The sequence below is a fragment of the Anolis sagrei genome, chromosome 4 (genome assembly GCF_037176765.1).
Source record: "Anolis sagrei isolate rAnoSag1 chromosome 4, rAnoSag1.mat, whole genome shotgun sequence".
NCBI lineage: Eukaryota > Metazoa > Chordata > Lepidosauria > Squamata > Dactyloidae > Anolis > Anolis sagrei.
In genome coordinates, this window is record NC_090024.1 from 44,240,898 (window position 1) to 44,258,349 (window position 17,452).

General features: G+C 37.5%; 1 protein-coding gene and 1 pseudogene across 1 annotated transcript in view; one reads left to right on the plus strand and one right to left on the minus strand.

Annotated features, from left to right (window-relative positions):
* The window catches only part of SLCO5A1 (solute carrier organic anion transporter family member 5A1), a 56,278-nt gene extending 38,826 nt beyond the window's left edge, over positions 1-17,452 (plus strand). The window contains exons 7-10 of the mRNA XM_060775447.2: positions 9,202-9,361; positions 9,923-10,164; positions 14,831-14,895; positions 15,641-17,452. Coding sequence (XP_060631430.2) covers positions 9,202-9,361; positions 9,923-10,164; positions 14,831-14,895; positions 15,641-16,098 — 925 coding nt within the window. The 3' untranslated portion in view covers positions 16,099-17,452. The remainder of the gene's footprint in view (positions 1-9,201; positions 9,362-9,922; positions 10,165-14,830; positions 14,896-15,640) is intronic.
* On the minus strand, positions 4,162-4,280 carry LOC132775297 (5S ribosomal RNA; annotated as a pseudogene).

A 17,452-nucleotide genomic window follows, 5' to 3' on the forward strand; every position in this document is an offset into this window, starting at 1 on the left:
GCAGTGACAGTGAATTCAGAACGGTATGGAAACAACATGTTACAGGAATTTTTTCCCCCAAGTCTAGATGGGTAGGATGTAGGGGACATTTGGTTCTAACAAGACGGTGCAACTGCACACACTTCAAGAGCATCGATGGCTGTTTTGAGGGAACACTTCCCAGAGTTCCTCATCTCAATTAGGGGGGATTTGGAGTGGCTGGCCCGCTCTCCAGATTTGGCCCCTTGTGATTTTTTTCTATGGGGTTTTTGAAATCCCGTATTTATGTGAACCATCCAAGGACCCTACAAGATTTGAAGACCAACATCCTGGAAGAAATTGCCAACATAACACCTGCTATGCTGGTAAGAGTCATGACAAACACCTGAAATCGGTTTAATCAGTGTATGGAGAATGGGGCACGTCACCTACCTAATTTGATCTTCAAAACTACGTAAAACAAAACTTTAGGTATGTGCCTATATTATTAAAAAATCTGATTCATACAATGGGTTTTATTAAGTTTTAAATAAAGGAAAGTAACGCTGCTGCACCCTGTATAGCTGTACTAAAAAAATTAGGCTGTACTTCTGAACCTATTTACATAAGGAAGAGTCTCATTGAGCTTTGCTTACTTCTGAGTTGACATCTATAGTGCTGCAAATAAGCAAAAACTACATCTCCGTATTGACAAATAATGCTCATTCAATTTGTAATTCAGTCAATATTTATTAACTGTTTACCAACTTAAAGATCTTTTCTAGTACATAACATAAACTTTTGACATAACTTAGGGGTGCTTGTCTATTAATGATGTAGTGCTGGCAAGAACAAATACTTTTACCATTTTCTCTATATTGTAAGGAAGTTCTTTTATAATATCGTTTTTAAAGACTATTTGCAGTCTGAGAGCTATGCTTATTTTTTAAGCAGGAAAATAGCATTTATGCATGGTATTTTATGTGTATGAAACTTGTTTTCTGTGCATAAATGTTGTTCCCATGCAAAAATAAAAATAAAAATTCATGTGCATTCTTATAGTGCAGAATAGGTCTTAATCGGTGAAGATTCTGGACTGGGATCCATCTCATTATGATGTCCTGACTTTGGAGAAACCCTACATTTCAAATATTTTGAATATTCTTTCTGTCTTCTATTTCTGTCTATTCCCTAAACGTTAAATAGAAACTTTTAAGGCTGCAGTCAATTGTTGGCAGGCATTGCTGCAAGTCGGAGCCAGAAAATGATCTAATTCCTAAATTTGTCATTAGCCTTTACAGTATTATTTAGTGATGTGGAGGAAGTAAATAGTTTTAAAACTAGAACATGAGATCAACCTGTGATATTGAAGGCAGAATAGATGCAGAGCAGATACAATAATGTTTTACTTGTGTCTTAAAGTATGCTTTGAAGGTAAATGATGCTTTGAAGATACATAAATCCCTTTATTATTGATAAATAAAACCTGTATCACTATCTGCATTTAATTGGAAATGCATTGAACTCCCTGAAACTTTTTGATCAGACATTAAATCAATGCAGGGCAAATCTTTTTTTTCTTTTCCTTTTCCTTTTTTAAATGACTATAATAGTTATGTAGGGATGCTCAGACAGTGATCTTTAGCATTCGAATTGGAGTATGACAACATTTTGTCCTTGCTTAACAATGGAGGGCATACTTTATTTAATCATACAAATATCTTTGGAGTGGTATCATTACTTCAAGGGAAGAAATGTAAGAATTGTTGGGTATTACTTATAGTAAAACATGTAAAATATTTTTATGTTCAGTGTAAAGGGGAAAATATTGCATAAGATATTTCAATATTTCTTTCAAACTTCCCATTTTCCTAATATGAAAATATGAGAGATTGAGGAATCTGGCTAAAATAATATAAGGGCACAGTAGATTCCCCTTTTCAATTAATCTTTGTTTCTCGTTTTCCAAGACTGCATATTTGTCCCTATACCAGTCAGGATTTGGTAGAAATTGGGATATTACCTTTGAATCTCTGGCTTTGTTACCATGTGTCATACAATCAAAGCAATACTGCCACATTAGGCTATAAATACAAAGGAGAGTTGGAATGACTTAAACAAGGGGCACTAAAAGAAGCTAAAGGACACTCTGTCCACCTTCACCAGTAGACTCACAGAGAAAGGGCCAGAGAAAATATATTGTCCTTGAAGGAAAGTGAGATAGGATGCTGAACTCTGGCATGTTCCAGCAAAGCTTTTGCATTCCCTTCTTTATCTGCTCTTCTTTAAAAAATCCTTTTTTATTATGTGTGTGTGGATTTTTGAACCAATATGTTTGCAAAGTGCTACATATACACATATATCCTAAAACCATCCTGCTGGGATAGCTAGAAGAATACTGAAAATGTGCTTGCTTGGTGCAAAATGCACGTTTCAGTTTAAGAAAATGAGTAATGTTACCCCCTCCCACTTACCCCTTGTGTACAATGCTTACCTTTCAAATTATATTTGTCTGAATGTTGGAAAGCTATTTTAAAATCTAAGCTGATGTCTTTTCCTGCAGATTTGTTGACATACTCTTATGCTTGCTGATGTGCCATAATTATGCTTTATCATCAGAACATTCAAGGACATTCTGTATATTATATATTACCAGCAGTATTGGTGACTCCAGAATTTTGAGTCCCAAAAGTGCTGCTGAGCAAATTTCATACTGAAGAAGAACAAATGTGTCTGCTAAGTCTTTATTCAGAAATCTTCATTGAGGATCGTGGGGTTCTTACAGAGCAGTCTTCTATGGTTAAATAACACCATTTCACTAATGGAATTTTATTAGAGTGTGTTCAGGCAGTATGGCAATCAATGTCATCTTCTGTTAGTAAGTCTCTGATGTTTTCCTTTTGCTTCCTCAGTCTCTTGTAACCACAAAAATCCATTAGGGAGGAAAAAAGAAAACAGACGCATAAAAACTTCAGGAACTATCCATCTGAAATCCCCATTTGTCAAAAGTTTTTTCAGAAATCCACCATTAGCTTCTTCATTAGCTCTCTTCTCTTAAATGTTCATGAGAAATTTGCTTGAGCAGAAACACTTTCGTATGTTTAATAATTGTAGAATAATACTTTTAATCAGTCCACTAGGACAAGAACTGCTGTACCATACATGTCAATATATATCTATTTCCATATCAATCAATGACAAACTTCCTTTTTAATAGCACTGGTTATAATGGTATTATGGTTAAATTTCTTCAAGCAGGGAGAATAAAGAGTAACAAATTAAATTTTGTGTAAATAAATGTAAGGTGACCCATCCATTGGCAAAAAATCTGGAACTCCACATATATACTGGTTCTAACATTTACATGAGGATAACACTATATACAATATGCATACGAATTTAATAATATGATTACAAAGAAAGAAAAAAGATAACAAGAAGGGCTAGGCATGCACATTAAAATAAGCTAATTGTGTATTTTCTTGAAGAAGACACCTAACAAGTACATGTTCATACATATACTCGTTAGGTGTCCCCTTCAAGAAAAGGTGTTCTGATTATTGAAGGTAAATGTTCATTATTCACAGTGACTGTCTTATCTTTCCAATTTTGGAGTACAAGACTTTCCCCAAAAGTATTTTTTACATCACTCACAGAAGATTCAACAGCATGAATCCATGGAGCAAAAGATGGGTAATAACATTTCAGTTTCACTATCAAAGAGAAAAATGAGTTCTCTTCAGATCCATATGTCTCTGTTCTGTTTGAAACTAATTGTTCCTTTTTAAAAAAGAACATTGAATTTCTCAAAGAAGCTCAGTACAGGTACATCTGGAAAAAATACTATATGGTTAAACTGTCTTATAGTCATATAAAGGTAAAGGTTTTCCCCTGACATTAAGTCCAGTCATCTCCGACTCTGGGAGTTGGTGCTCATCTCCATTTCTAAGCCGAAGAGGAAGTGTTGTCTGTAGACACCTCCAAGGTCATGTGGCCAGGATGACTGCATGGAGTGCCATTACCTTCCCACCAGAGTGGTACCTATTTACTCACATTTGCATGTTTTTGAACTGCTAGGTTGTGAGAAGCTGGGGCTGACAGCAGGAGCTCACGCTGCTCCCCGGATTCAAACCTGCGACCTTCCGGTCAACAAATTCAGCAGCTCAGTGCTTTAACCCACTGTGACACTAGGGTTCCAAGAAAAGCCTACAACACCCGGTATTCACAGGCAGTCTCCCACCCAAGTACTAACCAGGCCCGACCCTGCTTAGCTTCGGAGATCAGACGAGATTGGGTGCGTTCAGGGTAGTATGGCCGTATATAAACATATAAAATATATACTCATTTATAAATAGAAATAGTGAGAGATTGTGTTTTGTTTATATCAGAAAACAGAGAGGTCAGAAATGACATTCCTGTCATGTAGCCCCTTTTGAATTAGAAAAAAAAGAAATGTAAATATGTTGTTTGTAAACACCCCTGGCCTATGGGAGAGGTAGAAACCGGAATCTATTTCAAAAAATTTTAGGCCGACCAAAAGAGCACAGAAAAAGCTTGCATGCTCAAGGCTTGTGCTGACAGTGATTAAAACAAGCTATGGTATGCAGTGGCACTAGCAGAGTTATCTTAATAAGGGGTTTATTAGGATGGAAAGTGTAATGGTCAATATTATAGTGCATTTTATATAAAACCTATGGTAAAGATTAACTTCCAGTATTGTGTACAATTATGAAAGGTTCAGTTGAAAAAAATATCATAGAGCTAGGAAAGATACTGAAAAGGACAACAAATATCTGTGGATTGTTCTTTAGTTTTTTGCTCCTTTTAGCTTTTGTGAGACAAAAACTCATTTTTATACCTTTTGGGGCTGTCATTACATGACTTAGTAGGATATAATTCGGGTTAGATGATATGAAGGAGGCAAGTATCAACTCATATAATGGGCAGGTTCAGAAACAATGTACTTCTTAATATTTGATGCCAGAATTGTATGCAGCGTAATGTGGTAAAATTGAACTTCTATTCTGTCCTTCTTGTGGGGTTTACAAAAGGCCTCGGCCACAACCTGAACAGACAAATCTGTTGCTGAAGTCTTGGGAGTGGTACTGGCCACACTTGGGGGGGGGGGGTGTATCCCCACATGTCTTTTTGAACCAAAATTGCTGCATTTGGGGGCAAAATACTCATTTCACGTGTGAAATACATAGGTGATGTTGAGGCCTATAATATTTTCCCTGGGAACTCATGTGGCCTGCAGGCTGCATTTTCCTCGCCTCTGGTCTGATCCAACAAAGCCCTCATGAGTGTTTGAAGAAATATAAAGGACAACTGTTTGGATAAGGGGAACAATTTACACTTGGATGAGTAAGTAGAAAGACTTCTTGGATAGACAGGAGAAAGTGCTTAAGTAGGGTCTGATGGGAGGTTAGGGAGAAAAATGTCTTGGTTGATGGGGGAACAAAAGAGTGCTTTTGTGGATTGGACAGTAAAAAAATACTGAGATGTATGGGTAAACTGTTTTGTACGATTGATAAAAATTGGTACATCAACATCTGGAAAAATAAAAATAGAACAGATTGAGCAATGAGCTGTCTGTTTACAAGCAAATTCTGTTGTTTACAAGCAGCATACGTTCATGTTTGCTGTAGCTGCAGCTGTATTGGGCTGCAAAGTGACAAGCCTCGACAGCTCACAAAATGTTCTAGAGGGCAGGCAGAAATCAGCTGTCATGTCATTTTTAAAGCACCAGGCATGACAGTCTCAGCTCTTCTTCCAAGGCAGAATCAAATTAAAGCACCGCATTATTCATAACTTTTCCCAATTTAATTGTGTTTAATTTTAGCTACCTTCAGAGTTCATAAATGACATCTATTTGTTGATATCTGGGACTTGGCTAGTAGTTTTTACATTTTACTGAATTTTGCTGTTGGGAAGATAGGTAACAAGAGTGAAGAATTTGCTTGCATAAAAACCAAATAGAAAACCAACGAAAAGCCACCGGAGTCAAAGCAGGGCTTTCATATTGAACCAGAATGAGCATTCAACTGATTAATATTTGCAGTATTGAAAAAATAACTGAAGCAGTCTTGTCTCCAGGCTGTGACCCTAGATGTATTTCAAAACTGGGTGTGTGCCTTGTTGCTGTTTTATTCAGAGGATTTGAACTCTTTCAAACAATTCTTTTTCACACATGGTGTTTCATATGCCAGTTTAGTTTTAGGTTTGACACTTTCTCTGCAGGGAGCTGTGGCTAATCACTGCTGTCAGTGAGCATTCTTCTGCAACATATATACAAATTTAGTTGTTCTGTTCACATCCTTACAGTATTAGGTGTACACCCTTGCATCCAACACAGGATGAGCTCCACATTTTCGCTGAAGCCTCCTTCTTGAGAGCTGAGCATTCCTTGGGCAAAGCTGGGATATAAGTGGGCAAGAGGAATATTGGAAAACTAAGGTGAAGCATTTTGCATGTATAGAACGCAGGTAAGCTGCCTCCATGTTTAAAAAAATGATTCTTCCAGCATGCTTCCACTTCACATCCAAGGCTGGCTTTGCAGCAAGAGGATGGCCTTTGTTGTTGCAATCAGCAGAAAAAGAGGTGTGAAATTCCCCGTATATAAGAATCTTTCTGCTCACATTGCGTTGGGTATTTGAAATAATCACAGGAAGAAGTCCACCTTTTATTTTCTAGTAATATCTGCAGCCTTCTGTTGTTGTACTACTGTAGCTGGTAAATCTAGTTGCAACTGAGAGTCTAGTTCTGCTCTTTCGATCTACCTAAGCCATGTTCAAGGCATATAGGATTTGGAGTATATGTTGTGGAGATCAGAGTAACACCCCTCTTTCTTGTAGGTCTGTACGTGCAGAGAATGACAGTTTTAAGAAGACCATTTTGTTTATGTTAGTGTTTCTTAAGCTATCTGCTGTGGGAGATCAGCAAGTCCCATCTCCATCCCCGTCCCCCCTGGAGGGGGGGAGCATTATATTTGAGCCCATTATCTCCAATGTTTTTCCTGAAAATTAAATATAGTCTGGTCTACATAAACCAGCACCAGCCCTCCGAATGCTCTGTCAGTCTATCAGAGAAAAATTGGGGATAGTTGTTTCCCTTTCCCCATGAAACCCATTCCTGGATTCTTGAATAGAGCTTTAGTGTGTAAAAGGTCTCATTTGGAAATCTCATCATTTGTTGATAATGAAGAGTCAACAGATGTTTCCAAATACAGTTGGCAAAGTGAAATAAATTACTGTTCAAGCTGTTTTTTTATTGCTGCTGTTGATAATTGCTTGTTTATTCATGCAATATCATACTCTTTATATAAGCTTTCAGAAAGCTTTTATGTTTTACACCATATTGTTTACTGAGAGCTGATATTCCCAGTTAAGTAATATTTTTTCAGTGTTGATCATGAATATGCAATAGATTGGAAGTATTTCTGCTGTAGACATCTGAAGAACTCTGTGCTTCTCCTAAAACAGCCATGTTTTACTGTCTAGGGAGCGACATTGTCCATACTTTAGTCTCTTACTAGAAATATTATTTAGCTTCTGCCAGTAGGTAAGGATCTTTTTATTAAGGAAAGCCTTTAACATGGAACTTGTATTTTCAAGGGAGCAATTGGCTGCTTGCTGTGCCCTTCATTGTTGTATTATTGTGTTTTTAGTTGAGTGACCTAGGTGTTATGTTTCCATCAAGTTTTTTTTTTAAAGGAGTATAAATTGCAGTGAGAGCTTTTTTGGGAATTGACAGGCAGGGTGTAAATTTACCAGTAATTTAGTAAATGCATTAGGTTGAAGCCAGATTTATACATATGACATTGGACTGGTAGAAGAAAAATTTTGTTTCTGTTTTTCTCTGTGGCAACTTTTCCGGCCCTCTGAAAATACTGTATGTGGAAGAGGGAGATGATCCTCCCAAGTCGAATAGTAGCTTTTTGTGGATGAAGATCTTCCATTAGCAAAGACAGAGTCTCAATCGAGTGCAGTGAATTGGATCTAGGCTTGGAGTAGAGCCACTGGAAGCAATAGGAAGTTACATTGGATTTGAAAATAAAATGTGGATTCAATTAATATCCCATTAGCATGAAAAATATGTAGGTATTTGAAATTTGGAAATATATTAGTTAATGGAAATCCAAAGAAGGAAGTGTTATAATTGATAGGAATTATAAAGAATGAAACTTTATATTTTATAAGCAATGCAAAATAATGTTGGAACAGCAATAATATACATTTTTCTGTGGCCGCATGAATTCAGTTATTAAAATTTTAAATTAAATATATTTCAACTCACAAAAAACTCTACAGAAATTTCTGTGCTTTTTCTGTAATATTTACAGGGATTCTATATCAAATTCCAAAGTCAAGGCTGCTTCTCGACTCTGGAACTCTATGTCCAAGGAAGTCAGAATGGCCCCTTCCCTGTTTTCCTTTCCACGGCAGACAGGATTTTAAAGATGAAAGTTTTTAAGATCAATTCAGGGGATGTTGTGATTTTTGAGTGAATATGTTATAATGGGTTTTAACTGGGATTTTTAAAATACTCTTTAAATTAAATCCTATTTTAATGTTTGCATATTGGTATATTTTTTAATTGTATGCTAATGCTTTTATGTTAAGCAGCTTTGAGTCCCCTTTGGAAGAGGTAAAGTGGGGATATAAATATAAATATAGAACAACAACCACAACAACAACAACAGCAATAACAACAACATATAAAACAGTAAAAATCTATTTTATATCTATTTGTATATTTGTTCTTGAGGAGAAGTAAGGTTAATATGTAACTAATTATATGAAGACCACATTTCATTATGGCTTTACAAAGTGTGTATCCAAGAAATTCTGTGATAAAAAATCACTTCTAGAAAAGTTCAGCATGCTGAAACAATTTATGGAGATGCTATAATATCCAGGATTGGATGCTGGCCATTGAATGCTTTTCTCCAAGAATAGTCATGTAGAGAGTAAAGAATAATCCATAAAGCAATAAAAAAATCTGTATACTTGTGATGCCCCAGGTCCTTTTTGGAGAGGGGCGGGATATAAATAAAGTTTATTATTATGCATAAAAGATGTAATGGAGCTTCTGTCCACTGCAGTTATTAAGAAAAATGGGTGGTTGTATTGTATTTCCCATTGAATGATTCTGTGAGGAAATAATTTTTGAATTTCACTTGAGAATATGCCTATGGATTTTTATCAGCATCTCACCAGTATCATAATCTCCCCTTTTCTGTAGCCCTACCCTCACAATGACGCACAGAAATCTGACTGGCAGCTGTAATGTCAATTGTGGCTGTAAAATCCATGAATATGAACCTGTGTGTGGGTCTGATGGAATCACGTATTTCAATCCTTGTCTTGCTGGTTGCATCAGTAGTGGAAATCATAGTACTGGGGTAAGTTTATCAGCAAGAATACTACTGATGTTTTGTACTGCATCCATTTTTCCATTTTAAAAATACAGTTATGCAAAATGGCCCAGGCTGCGGTTTAATGGATTGAGGACCTAGTTTGCATGTAGAAAATCCCAATTCAGCCTTTGTTGCTTCCAAGTACTGCTGAAAAAATATTTTTAAAATTCTGAAAAAAACCACCTGTACTTGTAGACTGAGAGTGGCAACTTCTAGTCCTCCAAATGGCAACTTCCATGAGGCTTAGCAAGTACAGCCAATGATGTGGGATGGTGAGCGATGTAGTCCAGCAACATGTGATAGGCCAAGGGTTTCCCATCTCTATTGTAATGTAAGGGTTAAAAGGAAGGGATATAAAACCCTTCCTACTGACTCTTGACTGCAAGCATTCCAGACCCTTCATTGATGTAACAAGGAAAATACGAGAAAGCCATTTTGTTATTTTTTGGGGTCATTTTACCCATTGTATTGAAATTGGTGGAAGTGAGATATTCTTGTAAAATGCAAATCAAAATCTGGATAATTCATCTCCTCTTCATTTCACAGATAAGAAATTATACAGAATGTGGCTGTGTCCAAAGTCGACAAGTTATCACCCCACCAACAGTTGGGCAGCGCAGCCAACTAAGGGTGGTCATTGTGAAAACCTATCTCAACGAGAATGGTTATGCTGTGTCTGGGAAGTGCAATCGAACCTGCAATACACTCATCCCATTCCTTATATTCCTCTTTATAGTTACGCTCATCACAGCTTGTGCTCAGCCATCAGCAATCATAGTAACACTTAGGTAAGGGGTCATTGCCCTAGAGCATTAATGACTACCATCACTCTTCAGTATACATTTTAAAGAAATATCCCTGTCATATTTACTTCATCAGGATATATCTTAGCTGATAATCAACAACACCATCTTGATTACTGTCCTTGTTGTGTGAATGCTGTTCTGTGCACCCAGTACATGGAAGAGAAAGAGAAGGGAGCAATATAATAATTTTACGTTGTTTTAAACTTTGGTGGTTTTAATGTAGCATCTAATTTAACTGTTTTTAAACGTTTTATTGGAAATTTTAATACATTTACTTGCTTTGATCAATGTTTTCCCATTTGGAATACATTGAATGCAGTTAAAAAAGGTAAAAGGTTTATCTTGACATTAAGTCTAGTCATGTCTGACTGGGGGGTGGTGCTCATTTCCATTTCTAAGCCAAAGAGCCAGCGTTGTCCGTTGACGCCTCCAAGGTCATGTGGCCAGCATGACTGCATGGAGCACCGTTACCTTTCTGCTGGAGTGGTTCCTATTTATCTACTCACATTTGCATGTTTTCCAACTGCTAGGTTGGTAGAAGCTGGGGCTAACAGTGGGAAATCACCCCGCTCTCTGGATTAAAAATCACCGACCTCAGCAGTTTAACCCATTGCGTCACCAGGGGTTCCTGAGCATGCAATTAACACTATGTAAATACAGTTTTTTGTTCTTGTGTTATAAATGTCATTTTCTAATTGGTTCTATCATAAAAAACATGGAAAAGATGTATTAAACTGCAAAAACTTTGTTTTTGCGGTTTGTACAAAAGGTTAAAAATGGCATATGAAAGGTTAAAAATAGCAGCCACAAATATGAAGTTTCTGGAGTATAACAAGTACTTTCAAAGTAAGTACTGCACAATTAAACAGGAAATAGCACTTTCAAACAAGGAACAGATTTTTTTTCAAATGTTGTTACATAGTGTAATTTATTGGAAAGTTGATTCAGTCTAAGGCAGTGTTTCTAAACCTGTGGGTCAGGACCGCTGGAGGGGTAGCGAGGTGGTGTTAGAGGGGTCAGCAAAGACCATCAGAAAACAGCATTTTCTTTTGATCATGGGGGTCTGTGTGGAAAGGTTGGCCCAATTCTATCTTTGGTGGAGTTCAGAAGGCTCTTTGATGTAGGTGAGCTATAAATCCCAGCAACTACAACTCCCAAATGTCAATATCTATTTTCCCCAAACTCCACCAGTGTTCACATTTGGGCATATTGATATTCAGGCCAAGTTTGGTCCAGATCCATCATTGTTTTGAGTTGACAGTGCTCTCTGGATGTAGGTGAACTACAACTCCACAACTCAAGGTTGTGCCCACCAAACCCTTCCAGTATTTTCTGTTGGTCATGGGAGTTCTGTGTGCAAGTTTGGTTCAATTCCATCGTTGGTGGAGTTCAGAATGCTCTTTGATTGTAGGTGAACTATAAATCCCAGCAACTACAACTCCCAAATGACAACATCAATCCCTCCTCCCAATCCCACCAGTATTCAAATTTGGGCGTATTGGGTATTTGTGCCAAATTTGCTCCAGTGAATGAAAATACATCCTGCATATCACATATTTACATTACACTTCATAACAGTAGGAAAATGACAGTTGTGAAGCAGCAATGAAAATAATGTTATGGTTGGGGGTCACCATAACATGAGGAACTGTATTAAGGGGTCGTGGAATTAGGAAGGTTGAGAACCACGGGTCTGAGGGAAACCCTTATATTCTGTTTGGCATAACAATTTCTGTATGTGGTGAATTGCTCTTTTTTAAAAAACGCCCAATTTCCATATCCTGCTTAATCTAGGAACAGATTTTAGGAACAATATATAGCATTCTTGTCTCTGCTTCATAGATTTCTTCTTGTGGAGTTGTGGTCTTTTTCTAGTTTTTAAATGAGAGTACAGTTTCTGAATGAGGTAAAACATAAGTGAGATCTTTATATAAATGGCCATAATAGGTTAGGAAGTTCTATCATTGGCTTCCATTTTAATGGTGTCAGAGAATGCTTAATATGATGACTAATGGGTTTTCTAAGCCAGGACTTCTTAAACCTTTCCACTCTTTTCCACTCCCTTTCCATTTGATAATTTTTTGTGACCTTAGATATATAGCCTCCTCGCCACCCGGCAGCAGCTACATCTGTGCAAGGAGCCCCCATGGCTCCCACTGCCTGACCCTTTAAGGGCCCAAGCCTCCTCGCCGCCCAGCACCAGCAACATCTGTGCATGGAGCCCCCATGTCCCCCACTGCCTTGCCTCCTTGCTGCCCGGCACCTGTAACATCTGTTGATGTGTGAGGACTACTTACTTGGATTAGCTAAACTGAGGCTTTTCCATCAACTCCTTACTGATTGTTTTGGGCAGCCTTGGTGGCTCTGCTGAGAAAAGCGGTATAGAAATGCAGCAAATAAATAAATAAAGAAATAAAGGTATATAAAATAGGTATAAAAATTACACATTACTGATAATAAATCAGTATTTGCAAGGCTTGCTAAACAGGCTGATTTTCCTTCTTGTGGCATTCAGCTGAAACATTTCCTGCAGAGTCCACTGTAAACACTGCACATTGTTGCTAACAGATTTGTGTAAATGGGTGGCATTTAGAAACCTTTTACTGTTGCCAAAATTTTCATGGCCCCAACATTGAGCTAAGGGGACCTCATTTGGAGTTCAGTCCTCCAATTGAAGAGGCAGTGTTCTAAACCAACTTGATGTACTGCAGGCACCCAGAAAATCTAGGCTTTATATCAAGAGGCATGAATTTATTTCCACTCTTTCTGTAAACCTGAAGGTCAGAGGAGTGCTGCCTCCAATAAGCAGAGTAGCTGTTGCATTGTCCTAAATGCTGAGCAGAATAGAAAGGTAATTTACAAGAAAATAAAGTCTGGAGCATTTTACTTTGTATTTTATTGAAAGGCTCAGGCCCAGACTATTTGGCTGACTGCATTTCCTTCTAAGAACCTGCCTAGGCCCCGAGATCTTCAGGAAAGGCCTTTGTCTTGTTCCCAGCTCCATTTCAAGCTCAGTTGGTGTGAACTAGATGGAGGGCCTTCTCAGTTGCTGCCCCTCTGGAATTCCAGCAACAGGCTAAAATCTTTTTTCAGGCAGGATTTCTAAAAAAGAAGGTTTTAAAGATCAAGTCAGGGGGTGCTGTGATTTTTAATTTGAATGTTTTTATAGATTTTAGCTCAATCTTTAAAATACCAATGATATTTAATTCGGTTTTAATGTTTGTATATTGTAGATTTTTACTTGTTTGGAAATGTTTTTAATGTAAATGCTTTGAGTCTCCTTGTGGAAAGAAAAAGCAGAGTATAAAATAATAACTAACTAACTAACTAAATAAATAAATGTGAAACATACGGTAGAAGAAGAGAAACATGCACTGGCAGATTATGTGAAAGGCAGTCATGAACCAACATTGAGGGAAGTCAATAGTACTAAACTGTTTAAAGCGCAAAAGACAAAGAGTGAATACCATAAAAACACAATGCAGAGAAGAGGAGAAAACTGGCAAAAGAAGGCTCTCTATTGACAGTTTCTGGGAAAAATTGAGATCCAAATTGACAAAGAAAAACATGGGTGTGGCTCACAAATGGAACTTTGAAAAAGAAGATGGAGGGCCTGATTCTGCCAGCCCAAAAACAAACCATTAGAACAAATGCCATCAAAGCCGGAATTGAAAAGTTGACAACAGATCCCAAGTCTAGACTCTGCAAGGAAGCAGATAAAACAATAGATCATATCCTCAGATGCTGCAAGAAGATTGCACAGGCAGACTACAAGCAGAGGCATAAAAATGTTGCTCAGATGATTCATTGGAACTTGTGCCACAAATACCATCTGCTTGCGACAAAGAACTGGTGGGATTGCAAGCCTGAAAAAGTTACAGAAAATGAATATGTCAAACTAATCTGGGTCTTCCAAATTCAGACAGAATTTTGAAGCACAATACTCCTAACCTCACGATCGTGTTAAAAAACAAAGTATGGGTCGTTGATGTTGCAGTCCCAGGTGACAGCAGGATTTAAGAGAAACAATTGGAAAAGCTGACACAATATGACACAAAGCTGACACAAAGCTGACACAATATGAGGATTTAAAGATTGAACTGCAAATACTCTGGCACAAGCCAGTAAAGGTGGTCCCAGTGGTGATTGGCACACTGGGTGCACATGCCTAAAGCCCTTGGCCTGCACTTAAACACAATTGGCGCTGACAAAATTCCCAGCTGCCAGCTGCAAAAGGCCACCTTACTGGGATCTGCATGTATTATTCACCGATACGTCACAAAGTCCTAGACACTTGGGAAGTGTCTGACGTGTGATCCAATACAACAACCAGCAGAGTGATCTTGTTTGCTGTGGACTCATCTTATGTTTGTTGTTGTAGTAGTAGTAGTAGTAGTAGTAGTAGTAATGTCTTCTTTTATATCCTTTGATTAAGAAGGGACTCGGTTTGCCTCCTTGGTTAAATTGGCTTTTCTGAGCTTTTGGATATGATTTTATTAAACTGCTTGCCTCTACGCACTCTATGGGGCTCACTGGCATTTGGATAAGACAATTCACAGTATTTGCACATACAGAATATTTTAAAGTTTTTTAATAAAGTAAATGTATCTTACAGTTTAAAAATTATGAAATTACTATGTCTTTTTAGGTCTGTGGAAGATGGTGAGAGGCCTTTTGCACTTGGAATGCAATTTGTTTTATTAAGAACCCTTGGTAAGTGTAGAAGTGAACAGGTGTATCTTGTATTTATCAAATTTACACTTACTGCATCCAGATACCACAATAAAATATGTAGCCTTTTTTTGTAGATATGAGGAAAATGTAAGTATTAATTTTTGTCTTTGATGAATGGCACCTTTTGGTGCCATCCACATCTAACATGGTGAAGTTCACCTTGACTGTGGTTTATCTGAAGCAAAACAGTATCCTAAACTTTGGTAAACTAAAACTTGGATAAAACCTTTCAACCTCCCAAGTGTGATGGAGGGGAGTAATAGGGGAGGCGAGCACACAGACCTGAGGATCTTTTTCTCATCATGAGAAACCACACTTTACCTGATTCATTGTTGTTTATGCTTCCAAATGGTTTCCAACTTATGGAGATCCTAAAGTAAATCTTTCAACCTTCCTCTGAGACTGAGAGCATATAACTTGCCTAAGGTGAGTTTCCATGGCTGAGCAAGGATTTGAAGCCTGACTCATACTCCTGCTTTCAAACTGCTTACATCACGCTGGCTCAAAATGCATTATTGCAAGGAACTGTAATTTTGATGTTAGCTTTCATTGGGGATCCAGTCAAGTAATTTGCCCATTAAATTTCCTATTTCTTAAAGATTTTACCCACAAGATTATCTGCCCTTTCTTTTTGATTTCATGATATGTTCTTTCTTTTAAAGCATATGTTGGCTTTTCAAAAGCGATTGTTGTGTCAATTTCCTACTCTTTTAATTTTTTTCAGCATACATTCCTACCCCAATTTATTTTGGAGCTGTTATTGACACCACCTGCATGCTGTGGCAACAGGAGTGTGGTGTGCAAGGATCGTGTTGGGAATACGATGTGACATCCTTTCGTTTTGTCTACTTTGGCTTGGCAGCTGGTCTGAAATGTGTTGGATTTCTATTCATTTTCCTTGCTTGGTATTCCATTAAGTATAAAGAGGAGAAGCTGCAGAGGCAGATGTGGAGGGATTCACATATCAGCACAGTGAGTGAAGCGATGGGTAACACTGGAATGCAACAAAACTACGCGCGGACTAGATCTTGCCCTACCTTTAGCTCTCAAGGTGAGCGTGCTGAAGATACGAGTCTGGGCGTAAGCATGCATTCTACAGCACAGACTTATCCAGGGCCCCTTACAGAAACAATAAACACTGCATTGGAGAAGGCTTCTGAAGATGCCACTCTTAAGATATAAGAGTGTGCCTTTTTGGCAACCTCAGATTTGGTTTGTTGATTATTTTTAAGTATGGGGCCTTTTGAAACACCAGTGCCTTCTTGATAAAGCTATCTGGAATAGATAACAAACCATCAGAACTTAATGTACAGAGCCATGGCATATTTGAGGGCTGGATACCTCAAACTACCCAGGTCAATCTTTCTTATCTTTGGGAAAAGGAGTTTTAAACTATATTTGTAAGTACTTCAACTGCATCTATGAGATCCTCACATTCAGGCAAATGTTTAAAATGGTTAATGATTCTAAGAACTACATTATCATTGATGATAAAGCAATGCATTCACAACCTTTGGACTGGAGAACAGACACATTACTTTGCATTCTCTTTCAAAGCACAACTATGACTCTTCACAGCTATGCAACTTGAGTTGGATAACTTTTTGCTCTGGGTATTTTTCTTCAAAAGTTCATCACTGAATTGCAAAAGAGGCCATTGAAATAATGCAATGTACTTACGCAATATGTTTTCTTTTTAAAGAATTACTTGAAGTTACAGAGCAGACTTTACCAAATAAAGTCTCAATTTCTAAGTCATAATAAAATACTTTAATTGTTACTTGTTAGCCTCTCAATGTAATTTAATTTTAGCATGGCATGGTGTATTCTCAGTTTAGGATATTGCAAAATTATAGGCACCAGTTTTTTCAGTATTTCTTAAAACATAACAAACTTTACATAAAAACCAGTTTAGTACTTGCATATTCTGCAACTAGGAGCTAGTCTACCACTCTGCTGTAGTCTTCTAAGTTCCCATTCAAGATTTCATAGATTCAACAAAACCAAAAATCTACCTTGTGGCAGTCTGAGATGAACCTCACATTCTATTGAAGCTGGCAGTATGGCAACATCATAGGTTTTTAAAAAAATGTTAAGGAAAAATTGTTCAGTTGAGTGTTGCCTTTTTTTTTTTAGTGAATGTTCCAGGCTAAATTTCTGGTTTTGTTCAGTTCAAAATTATCATAGCTTGTTGATCCTTTATTTTAAGCCCCATTGTAGAGATAGAAAAGTTCAATTACAGCTGAAAAGGTGTGATTCAGAGACCTCAACAACAGAGAAGACTTTGTGACGTAGTCCTCATTTAGGAGTTTTACTTCTAATATCAGATTTTTTTTGTCCTTTGTGGTTGATGATCCAAACAGTTAGCTTTGTGCAAGCAACAAAATTTTGAAGCTTTCCTTTGCAGATGAGTCCCCTGTATTCCTAGACAGGGAAGTCTTGAAACCCAGAGCAAGTGCATCTTTGATTTCCGTTACAGCCTAAGGAGATGCTGCCAGAAAGCTTTTGTGCACCCCTAAAATTATTTTTTTGGGGG